Source organism: Neltuma alba, unplaced genomic scaffold (assembly GCF_004799145.2).
Source record: "Neltuma alba isolate B1F8T4 unplaced genomic scaffold, ASM479914v2 tig00001003_pilon, whole genome shotgun sequence".
In the NCBI taxonomy this organism is placed as follows: Eukaryota; Viridiplantae; Streptophyta; class Magnoliopsida; order Fabales; family Fabaceae; genus Neltuma; species Neltuma alba.
Genome location: NW_021632289.1, coordinates 19,881 through 32,448, shown reverse-complemented (window position 1 = coordinate 32,448; position 12,568 = coordinate 19,881). Strand labels below are relative to the sequence as shown.

The 12,568-nt window shown below is 37.4% G+C and overlaps 1 protein-coding gene across 1 annotated transcript in view; it reads left to right on the top strand.

Moving 5' to 3' along the window:
* Positions 1-347: 347 nt before the first annotated feature.
* The window catches only part of LOC114749773 (WD repeat-containing protein 11), a gene marked incomplete at its 3' end in the record, with an annotated part of 32,096 nt that continues 19,875 nt past the window's right edge, over positions 348-12,568 (top strand). The window contains exons 1-6 of the mRNA XM_028938312.1: positions 348-1,504; positions 2,839-3,265; positions 5,988-6,075; positions 6,192-6,373; positions 6,645-6,781; positions 7,959-8,025. Coding sequence (XP_028794145.1) covers positions 534-1,504; positions 2,839-3,265; positions 5,988-6,075; positions 6,192-6,373; positions 6,645-6,781; positions 7,959-8,025 — 1,872 coding nt within the window. The remainder of the gene's footprint in view (positions 1,505-2,838; positions 3,266-5,987; positions 6,076-6,191; positions 6,374-6,644; positions 6,782-7,958; positions 8,026-12,568) is intronic.

Genomic DNA, 12,568 nt, shown 5'->3' with positions numbered 1-12,568 from the left:
GTTAAGTTAGTTATTTGTAATAAATAAGTATTGTCATTCCTAAAATATCCTTACTAATTAAGTGTATTGGCTAGAACTATCATTATTAGAAGGACTATCTTGGAAAAAAATACATAAATATGAGAGAAAAAATGGATTGGGGTCTTATAATTAAGACCAAACAAAAAGTCAAACGGAGTCTTATATTAAGGACCGGAGGTAGTAATTAATATAATTTCACGCCAATTTCACTGGGCTCTTAAAGATTTCCAGCGGCCTCTCTGAATTCCAACATGCGCAGTTGTGTCCCTATGCCTCATTGCCACTCTATATATAGTCCATAGGAGGACCCCGAAATCGCAGCGCGCTCCAACAAGCGCTAATTTTTCAATTCTCTCTGTGGTATCTACACAGCAGTAGGTGCTGCGAGGACTAGTCAGGGAAAACGGAAGACATTTCAAGACTTCGCTGAGACTCATTCTTGCGATCTAAGCCAATCTGCTTCTGGTCCTTCTTCGTTCATCTGAATTGATCGAAATCGGCGAAGCATTGCAATGTCGAATCCAAGATCAAGTCCAGACTCTTGGAATTGCATGCTTCCAGGACCTCCAAGCCGCAACAATTTTGGATCCGCGGACTTGAGCTCCCATGATCTTCTTGCATTCCCTTCAGGCAGTTCCGTTTCCGTCGTCGATACTCGCTCTATGCAGCTCGTCTCCGCCATTCCCATGCCGCCCCCGTCTTCGCCATCTTCATCTTCCACCGCTCCATCTCTTTCCCCATTTGTTACCTCTGTACGCTGGACCCCACTTTCTCTGAATCACGACCTTCTATCCACAGAGCCTTCCTCTTCCCACCTTCTGATTGCCGCCGGTGATCGTCAAGGACGCATTGCTTTGCTCGATTTTAGACTCAAAATCGCTGTTATGTGGTTCGAGACAGATTCAAAACTCGGAATTCAAGACTTGTGTTGGGTTCAAGCTCGACCCGACTTTTACTTCCTTGTTGCTATCAACGGACCGTCTACGATTTCCCTTTATAACACGATGACTGGTCGGTGTGTTTGGAAGTACGACGCATCCCCTGAATTCTTTTCTTGCCTTCGCCGGGACCCTTTGGATTCTCGTCACATCTGCGCACTCGGGCTTAAAGGCTTTCTCTTAAGTATTATGATTCTTGGTGAAAGTGAAAGCAGCTTCGTGATAAAGGAGTTTCAGATACGGACCGATTGTAGCGAACTGAGTAAGCTGGAAAGAGACGCGAGTGATGTGTCAACGTCGCCTGCATCGGCGTTGTTTTCGCTTTATGTGGCGAGGTTCGCGTTTTCCCCGCAATGGAGGCACATATTGTTCATCACATTTCCGAAAGAGTTGATTGTGTTTGATTTGCAGTACGAGACCACTCTTTTTGCTGCTGCATTGCCTCGTGGTTGCGGGAAGTTTGCTGAGGTATTGCTTGATCTAAACAACGAGTGGATTTACTGTGCTCATCTCGATGGCAAGCTCAGCACCTGGCGTAGGAAACCGTAAGCATTTCTTGCCTTGAACTATGAATATTTGGGTGTATCTCTTAATCAGGTGTGAACTATGCATAGCTCTTCAAAGACAGAAAGTATCAGCTGTTGGGGGTTGTCAGAGAGCAATAAAACACTGCTATGACAAATAAGGGCAGCAGCTACGAATGCAAAAAGCAAAATTTTCTGTCATGCTGAGCTTGATAAATTTTCTGTTAATTTGTTTAGAATTAATTTGGAGGGAGTGCTGATTGGAACTTCAATATGTTATCGTACATAATACAGTGTCTACATGATCTTTTAAAACTGGGTCTGGGGCTGATTTGCATCATTAAGAAGATTAAAGGTGTGCTAGCGGCATGCATCCTAAATAATGATAAGCGTTGAGGCAACTACTGCCCTTGGGCTTATTTAGATGAATGGAGCTGGAACATTTAAAAAATAGTCATTTACAAGTGGATTACAATGCAAATGATTAAAGAAATGAAAAGAAAAATACATCCTAATTGAAAAACACAGTGGAATGAATGGGCGAGTGTATTCTTGTAGCAGTTTGCCATTCTAACAGTTCTTGAACTTTTTTCTCCTGATGATTCTGGGCAATGTTAGTAATACTAAATACTAAATATATTTTATTAAGAACTTATTCTGTAGTTATCATGAAAAAAGAAGGTATTCTGTGATTGACATGCTAACATTTTCACACTGGCCAATAAGATGCTTGACTATCTTGGATGTACATATGTAGTAGAATGCCCGCCTCTATGGAATATAGGGTGCATTGGAATTCAAAATGTCCATGTTCTTAAGTGTTAAAAGCAATGCTTTCATTCGCCAGAAAAGGAAAAAAAAGAGGACCTTTCAAATGTGTTAGTGAAGGGTGGGGTGGGATGTGGGCAAGCCAATCCTCCTTGATACGTTCGAGGGAGCAAACAACTTTTGGCCTGTTAGTGAAATGTCAAGAAAAGATGTTAGATCTATGTAATGGCTTTCAGTAAATTGTCAGAGGAAAATAGACAAAGTAATGATTGTTGAATGAGGACATGGTCTTGGCCCATTGCAAATGACCGTTGAGCATTAAGTAAATTCCGATTATATCATTAATTGTGTTTTAATTTATCAAATATTAGGGAAGAAAAATCAGACTATAATTTGATTTAGTTTTGATCCCTGTAACCCTAGCTGAGTCCTACATATATGTACTTACCCATGAGCTAATAAGACAGAACAAACATTTTTTCTCTGCCAAACTACATTGATCATATAGGAGGTCATATTTTATCTCTGTAGGAACTTGAGTTCCCCCTCTCCGTTTCCTCATATTACATGCCTTCATGTCATTACAGAGGGGAACAGGTGTATACCATGAGCGCCATCGAAGAGTTAATGCCCTCACTTGGCACCTCTGTTCCTTCCCCTTCAGTACTTGCTGTTGTTTTAAGCCAGTCAAATTCCATTCTTCAGAACATTGCGAAGACTAATGTGCCTAGTTCTACTTACCTCGACAAGGATCCTGATAATCCCTTTGATTTCATCGACAAGTCTTTTATAGTTTTTGAGACACATTTGATCTCTATTTCTGATGATGGAAAATTATGGAACTGGATCTTGACTGCTGAAGGGAAGCCGGACATCCAAAAGGATGATAAGAAGTCAGATTCGGTTGATGATGACAGCACAAAATCATTAATAGGTACTGGTGCTAATACCACAGTATCTTCTAAAAGCTATCTGTCAAGCTCAACCATCAACCAGGAAAATACTATTCTAAAGGTAACTATATATCCATATAGCACTTTCTCTGGTCCTTAGTATAAGAGTTAAATTTAGAAAAATTAAGGAAATTAGTGAAGTTGGTTAATTGTAATAAATGCATGCTGACTTTCTTAAACTATCCTCTTTATTTGTGTGCATTGGAACTCTCTCTTGGTGGGAATCCGTTGCAATCAATTAGGATATGTTAGAGAAAACATTATAAATTTAAGAAGCAAAGTAAATTTGGGTCTTATATTTAGGATTAAATTCAATCTCTAACTAGTTTTTATATTAAGGACCAGAGGCAGTAGTTTGCACTTGGCATTTATGGGTTCACATTGCTTAATCAAATTGCATAGATATAAAGTACACACATATAATTCTATTTTCCTTCTTTTAGTAATCATATTACAGCATTGCTATAGATTCATGCGGGGAATTATTGAGCCCATCATGCTGGCCCATTATCTTTCTTGCATTTAGTTCCTTTTATCCCTCATAATATATAGGGATTCTTCCATTGTTTTTATTCTACGATCTACAATGACTGCATTTTATTTTCCTTGATTCTCTTCAATGCTTTTTGGATTTGACTAGCAAGTTGTTTTCTCTCCCCTTTTCCGTTTTTAAACATTGTATCTGGATACTTTGAATTGATATGGTAAAACCAGCTTTCTTGGGTTTGTTCAATTCATGATATCGATATGTTGGATTGGTCATTGGACTAGTGAAGACACATGCTTCCCGTTTGTTGGTTTAACTGTGGTTGAATTTGTAGTATGTTTGTTTTTGTTTAATTTTGTATATTAAAATTCTAAGATAATAAATTGCTAAAGTGATAACTACGGCCTATATCTTTCACTAAAAGAAGAAAACTATAATGTTAGCACTGAATATTTCTATGAAGTGTCAGCTAACTCAACATTATTATGATCTATTGATCTTAATATCTCATATATTTTTAATCTTCCATATGTTTAGCTTATCAAATGCGTATGAGAGCAAATTTAATCAACACTGTATAGTGCAGCAATCTCCATTCAAAATGGGAAACTTTGTTGCTTGTCCATTTGGTGGATATTCTTCACCTGACATCACCTAAAATTAGTATTAAGAATCTACTCTGTCATGCGTGAAAATTATATATACAAGATAATCATCTATATGATGTATAATTGGTTGGTTGGGTTTGTTACAAATTATTAGTCCAAAATATTACTGTGTAAGAAAAATATAAAGATAAAACATGAAAATTAATATTATGGAAGTCAATTAAAGTACTGAACTAAATGGATAAATGAGTTATTTAGGGTTTCCACTCATAGTGCTTTAGTGACATAGTGAACTTAATGGAGATTCATTATTGACAAAGTTAACTAACATTTCATAAATTTGCATTTTCTGAGCTCACCAGTTATGCGTGACTGAGCTCCCTCATTACATGTTATGTACAAATAAGAGATTGGGTATTGACAACTTGAATTTAGCGAAGCTTGATTCCTCAAGGAAGTAGAAGAAAGACTTCAAAATGTAAAGAGGGAAAACCTTATAATTGCTGTTAGTGATTGAAGGTTGAAGCTTGTCAAAGAGGAGCTCCAGTCCCACATGGGAGAGAAGTGCTAATATAAATTGCTGGCAATAACTAGACTAATGAATGTTTGCTTGGGTTGGATGTCAGTGGTGACTGAGGCCCATGGTGTGAGGTTTAGTGTGTTTCTTTTTTTTTTTTTTTTTTTTTAATTGTTTTGAATGGGAAATTTTTTTTTACCTATCCTGTTTTTATTGGTTTTATTGGTTGTTGATTGGTTTTGAGGGAAAATGAACATAATGATAGTTAATTTACTGATTTTGCTGTTTGGCCAGGTACTTTGTAGTCCTTGACAGTAGAGTTTTACGTACAATGAAACTCTATAGCTGGTCACTGGTGCATCCTGTTTACTATTATACTTCACCAATTGAGAAGTTCGAAACAAACAATTAAACCCATCTTTCCCTCTTTTAGAATGGTATTATGATTTCAAGCTTAAGGATTATAATAGATGAAATAGCATTTGGATGCTAATGTGGAGGATTCGCAAATTACAGGAGTTCAAATTAATGTAACATTTTATGAAAACATGAGTAAGGTTTTTATCATCAAATGGATAATGATCAATTAATTAATCTACTAAAAAAATAATGAATAGTTAGTGGCCCGGTTTGTTGAATTTAGTCACTTATCAAGCGCAATCAACCTTTGCTATTCAAGCAAGACATGATACAAATATGGATTATTCATTCATCTCTCTGTATGCCTAAATGCTTGTGCAGTCTTATGTGCTAGTAATATGGTGCTGTCTGCATTGTTGGTTCTTGTGGCCATATATATTATATACGTGTAAAGGTAAGTCTTGAATATCATCACTTATCAATCTACTTTGCCTCCTTTTAGAAAATAATTGTCAAGATTGGCAATGGAAAATAGCGGGGTCCAAGGGATACATCTTTCTTTGAGGGTGACAGCAGGAACACACATTATTCTCATTATTTGAGTGCCAAAATTCTGGATGCCTATGTGCATATACTGAGATCTTACTGATAGTCTGAGTCTTTATTTTTTTGTGCTGTGAATAGCATGTGAGTTCTAGAATGCAACCAATATAATTTTCTTTGTCAGCTAAAAGCTTCTGAAATTATACTATCAAATTTTGCAAAATTGACAAACATCTAATATTGGTTTTCCCTTTTCCATGTGTTGCAGATGAGCTTAGTTGGACAGCTTCAGCTGCTTTCTTCGACAGTGACTACATTGGCCGTACCGATTCCTTCTCTAATGTCAACTTTGGCCCGTTAGTTTATGTTCTAAAAAATCTATATATTGTATTATATTTAGTATGGCCTTTTGATAGAGGCTGCATTCACATCATGCTCCCTATATTATTTACTGATGTTATTTTTTGTGAAGGTGGAGGAAACCATCCTGCCGTAGCTGTTTCTTTGGTTGCTTTGGGAACTCAGAATGGGACTATTGATGTAATTGATGTTTCCGCTAATGCTGTTGCTTCAAGTTTATCTGTTCATAATGGTATCGTTAGGGGACTACGATGGTTAGGAAATTCTAAGCTGGTATCATTTTCTTATACCCAGGTAAATTCATAATTAATTTTGGCACCTCTTTTTGGGAATATTGATTTATATTTATATTATTTCTATACTTTTCTTCACCAAAATGCTTTTTTTTTTGGGGGGATAATCTTCATTTTCAAATTATTTGTGCTGTCTATCTGTATGATAAGGGTTATGAATTATTCATAGTACTCAATCCACCCTTCTTTAGTTTTTTAATTTTTTATTTATTTTTAGTCGTCTCTAATTTCAAAACTTTATGTTTGAAATGTTCTGCAATATATGGACCTAGGTTAATGAAAAATCTGGCGGTTATATTAACAAGTTAGTGGTGACCTGTGTTCGAAGTGGACTTAATAGAATTTTCCGAGTCCTTCAAAAGCCGGAGCGTGCACCAATAAGAGCTTTAAGAGCATCATCATCCGGAAGGTGAATCTCAAATCCACATCATGTTTTGTGAATAATTAATGAATCTCATTGAACAATAGTCTTTGAATATTCATGGATCACGGATTGAATATATGGGGACTCTTGTAACTTCAAATGCTGATGGAGGATTCCAAAATGAAAATAAAAATAATATTTGGAAGCTCTAATTGTCAAACGGGCCTTTCCTGAGTAAACTCAAGTTGTAATCTCCCTCTATAGGAGACTCAACTAGTTGCAGCTTGGCATCCTAACTTCAGCAAGTCATTAGTGCACCTTGGCCCCGCTTGCAGTGGTCACGGTGGTTAGCTAATGGTGTAGTTGTGGTGCTTCCTTATTTTCTGATTTTTTTGGCAAGGTTATTATAGTCCTTTGGAATTATAATTACATATGTTGTATAAAAATTATTCAAGTATTCCCATAGCTTGCCATACATGTTTTTAAAACCCATTCCTACTCCCAGTCCCTTAAAATTCATTCATTGTAGCAATGTAGCCTAGGACTTCAAAGTCCTGGATTTCAGTGTCGTTGCTAACACCTTAAGGCTGATTATTTCTTTGTGTGCCTCCTTGTGATGATGTTATCTGTGCACCCCTTGGGTGTAACAATTTATCCTTGAGGGATACTTTGATATATTGTCTGATTGACTTGACCATGGGGATGCCCTTGCAATTTATAGCTTTGATGAACCTCTCAGACTGCGATCTAGGGGATCGTTTTCTGACACGCTATAATCCCTCTTCTTGTTACTATTATATATCAGAACACTATCTATATATTAGAACACTATCTACATGGGAGACATTGAAGCCAGCATAAGGATGCAATGGAGAAGATGTATCAACCATGCAAATTGCAAAATTTTACAATTATTGATTCAGCTTTTGAGTTTGTTTTGGTGACAAATTTACAGTATCTCTGTGTACTTCTGTTTTAATACAAAACTTGTAATTCATATTCACTTACAAATATAAAATTTTTTGGACAAGTTAGATGCCGTTTAGTGACTTTATGAAAAACATTTTGAATTGAAATTTGTTCAGAAGCAGTGGGTTTATATGTATTTGTGAATTGATGAGACTGGGCTTAATATAACACAACTTTTTGCTTCTAATTTGATCATAAAGTGTACTTTATGTCTGCTTTTGGTTTCTAACAATTTAATATCACAATAATTTAGGTACCTGGTAATTTTGCTTCGTGATGCACCTGTGGAAGTTTGGGCAATGACTAAAAATCCCACTATGGTATGTTGGCTGGATGAACTTAAACCTCTCTAGCGTGTTTGTGGATGTTTTTGATTGAATTACGGGGGAATCTTGGCTGAAATTATTTATGCAGTAGTACTGCAGTTCTTGCTAACTCATGAAACTTGTTTTACAAAAAATGCATTAATTTCTCTGAATATGGAAGTCTTTGTCCATTTTCATTTGCAAGTGCATTAATCTGGAATTTTGCTGAAAGTAAATGAAACTTTGTGGTTATTCAATGCGGCTCTGTAAAGTAGCAACATATATTTTCTGTTATGGACACTAAGGCTGGAATGCTTGAGAGCAATTACTTTTATCTTAAAATTTAATAACTTTCCAATTTCACCCCTATTTAATACATATACTTTCCAAGAAAATCATAGTTAAATAATAAATTAGGAGTAAAATTGTGCATTCATATAATAAATTTTAATGAGGAGACCTATGTTAAGGACGAATAGGACCAGAGGAGTATCATTTGATCTCTAATTTTCCATAGTCTTATATCAGGTCCTACATACGGGCATAGTGGCTGGCCTATTTGATACATGTCATCATTACTAGTGTAGGGATGATTGTGGGTAAGGTATGGATGATATTATAGTCCCGATCCTTGTATTCATATTTTAGGTGTGTTTTGCTAATGGGTTGGCAGAAGTCTTAAATCTGGGGAAAACAATTTTGTTTTCTTTTGTTATTATTATTTTTTGGGTTAATATAATTTTTGGTCCCTCAAGTTTCAAACTATAGGTTTTGGTTCCTCAAGTTTCTTTTTATTTAAAACATTGGTCCCTATAATTCAATAAATTCCTGGACCATTTTGCCCCTAGAGGATCAAAACCTATAGTTTGAAACTTGAGGAACCAAAACCAAATGAGGGTAAATTTGAGGGACCAAATATTATATTAACCCTTATTATAATTTTTTGTTTTAAAGCTGAGACTCATTTTCATAGGGCTGGTTTATAAAATCCCAAAAAGGAATCAACATATCCAAACAACTAGTGGTATAATTCAAAACCAATGTATCACTATGTTGGACATATATTTTTTATGCTTTTATTTAATATGTCTAATTGGCATTGTCACATGACATGACTATATGTTTAATTATAAATAAATATATGTAAATTAAGTGTTCGGGGCAGGCTGCAGGCTGCTAAGTATCTAATTGACGATCAAAACAAGTTGGAACATTTAATATTAACTTGAAGTGACCCTTGCAAATGTAAGGAAATCTTGTTTTATGAACAGTTTTTAAAAATAGGTACTAAATTAAAATTTATTAATATAATAGTAAATGCTGTTTTAGTTTTGGAAAAAAAAAAAAATTTAGTACATAGCCTTGTATACTTTTGGTACATGCTTTCAATCAATTGGGACGTGTAATTGTTTAGTCCATGATTTACCATTCGACCAACCTTTATTATTAGTACCCTTTTTCTTAAAAAAATCCTTTTGGAGTTTTCTTCTTTCCATGTGTGTGTGTGTGTGTGTGTGATATAAACGATTCAACTTTTGAAGTAGAGGTGGGAGATCTGGATCAATGATAGAAATATTTTGAGAGAAAACTACATGTAGCTCTATGATAGGTTAAATTTTAAAAAATCAACAAGAAAACCTATAATTTGGAAAACAAGATTGCTATATAGATGCATGGGCAGTAATGCTGCAGTTATCATGGATTCAAATTCACTATCATATATTGATGATTCATATATTAGGAATTGGGAATTAAATGATATAAGGATCATTTCATTTTTTTGGGTAAAATATTTGATGGAGCTGGATGTTCTTTCGTATTAAGATTGCCAAGCAACTAGGATAAACAGTACAGCAAGGGAATACCGTGGAAAATGACTGGTACTCCTAGTTATAGTAATGGAAATAAACATGGAACTAGCAACAACGGAATGAAACAGTGAAAACAACTAGAGACAAGGGCCTCCCTGACATTAGAGAGGTCAGAGGCTCTCCCAAAGCATCCTCCCGGTTCTTCTTACTCCCCCCCAAGAGCATGCAACCCTAGAAAACTAACTCTGGGTGGGCCTAGTGGGCTGTTGCAGTTCTCTTGGACCCACTGCTTGTCTACTGACGCCATCTCCCGGTTTGGGCTGCCTTTTCTTGTAAACTTGATGAGTCACCGGGTTGGGTCCATCATTTGCCGCTCCCAGAAGTTTCACCTTGTCCTCAAGGGGAAAGTATGGAAATTGGTTCTGTATGGTCTGCATGTCTTCCCAAGTGTTGTCATGGCTAGGTAGATTACACCATTTAATCAGGACTTGCTGAGTGCCATCAGTCATCTTGCGCACCTTGAGGACATCTTGGGGCTGTACTTGCAATTCATATTCTTCAGATAAAGAATCAGGTAATGGTTGAGTGTTTTCCATAGGAAGGATTGATTTCTTCAGTTGGGATATATGGAAAACAGGATGAATCCGTGCTGTTTCAGGCAACCTCAGCTTGTAGGCGACCTTCCCAATTCTCTGAGTTATCTCATAAGGCCCATAGTATCTTGGGGCTAATTTTTCATGTTGTCTCCTAGCCAAATTCTTTAATTTGTAAGGACGAATCTTTAGATATACCCAATCTCCCATTGCGAATTCCAGATCTCTTCTCTTCTTGTTCGCTTGCTCCTGCATTTTCACTTGAGCTTGCTCGAGGTGCGTTTTAAGAACATGCAACATCTCATTCCTTTCTTTAATCTGCTCATTGACTTCCTCTACCTTTGAGAGTTCATCTTGCCACTTGAAAATGGTAGGGGGATCCTGGCCATACAAGGCCTTGAATGGAGTGGTGTCTATGGAACGATTGTAAGAAGTATTAAACCAGAATTCAGCCCAGGGTAACATTCGAATCCATCGTTTTGGGCACTCTCCAGCAAAACAGCGAAGGTAAGTTTTCAGGCTGTGATTTACCTCGGTCTGGCCATCCGTTTGTGGATGATACCTAGAGCTGTATTTCAAGGTAGTACCAGACAGAGTGAACAACTCCTTCCAGAAGTGATTGATGAAGACCCTATCCCGGTCAGAAACTATGGATTTGTGGAACCCATAGAGCCTTACTATCTCTTTAATAAATACTTCTGCCACATCTTTAGCTGTGAAAGGGTGGTGTAGGGGTACAAAATGAGCATACTTTGTAAGGCGGTCAACCACTACCATGACTGTATCAAATCTGTGAGCCTTGGGTAACCCAACAATAAAGTCCATACTAATGTCCTCCCATACTTGAGAAGGGATGGGAAGAGGCTGCAGCAATCCTGCTGGACTTAGTGCTTTGTACTTGTTGCGTTGGCATACTTCACACTTGGCCACTTGTTCTTGCACATCCTTCTTCATTCCTTCCCAGTACACCACCTCAGAAAGCTGCTTGAAGGTACGTAAATACCCCGAATGTCCTCCTATGGGGGAGTTGTGGAACTCTTTTATCAGAGCAGTGGTCTTGGCAGACTGTTTCGGTAAGACTAGCCTGTTCTGATATACTAGGCACCCGTGCTTCAACGAATACCTTGCTGGAACTGGTTTCCCGGTTAGCAATCCTTGCAGGATGTCACACAGCTTGTCATCTTTTGTCACTTCGGTTTCAAACTCTTCCATATTAGCATATTGCCACATTGAAAAAGCATTTAGGCATTTCTCATTGCTGTCTCTTCTTGACAGAGCGTCTGCTGCCCTATTTTCCTTACCTAGCTTGTATTGTATTTCGAACTTGTACCCGATGAGCTTTGAAACCCATCCCTTTTGATCAGGTGCAATGATTTGTTGCTCCAGGAGATGCTTTAGGGCCTTCTGATAAGTTTTAATAATAATCGGTTGGGCGGCCAAGTAGTGCTACCACTTTTTCACAGCTAGAACAATTGCGATCATTTCTTTCTCATAGACCGACCCCCTCCTGTTTCTTTCTGAAAGTTGCTGGCTGAAATAAGCTATAGGTCTCCCACACTGCATTAACACTGCTCCTACTCCAGTTCCGCAGGCATCAGCCTCTATCTCAAAGGGTAGTGAAAAATCCGGCATAGCTAGTACAGGGGCCTTGACCATTGCCTCCTTTAGTTGTTCAAATGCTACTCGCGCTTTTTCAGTCCATTGGTAAGTGTTCCTTTTTAACAACTCTGTCAGTGGTGCTGCAATCCTTCTATAGTCTTTAATAAACTTTCGGTAATAACCAGTAAGGCCCAAGAAACCCCTCAAGCTCCTAACGTCCTTGGGCACCAGCCACTTAATCATGGCTTTGACCTTAGAGGAGTCAGCTTGCACCCCTTGAGTTGTGTGTGAATTTGTGATGAATGTAGATTGTATTTTATTCAGAGTAGGCAGCAATATATATAGATACATAGGGACCGTGTAGAGAGAGAGAAGACTGCGGTCTTTTAGGGATAGACCGAGATTCTAGGATACAATCAGGTTCAAAGAGGAAATCAGAATAATATCTAACAGATTTAATGCTAAACCTAACGGCAGCCTTAGTAACCTAGGTTAACAAGAGAAACATATTAAATTAGGGTTTTAGGCCCACGGCCCACTAACCAACACGCCCCC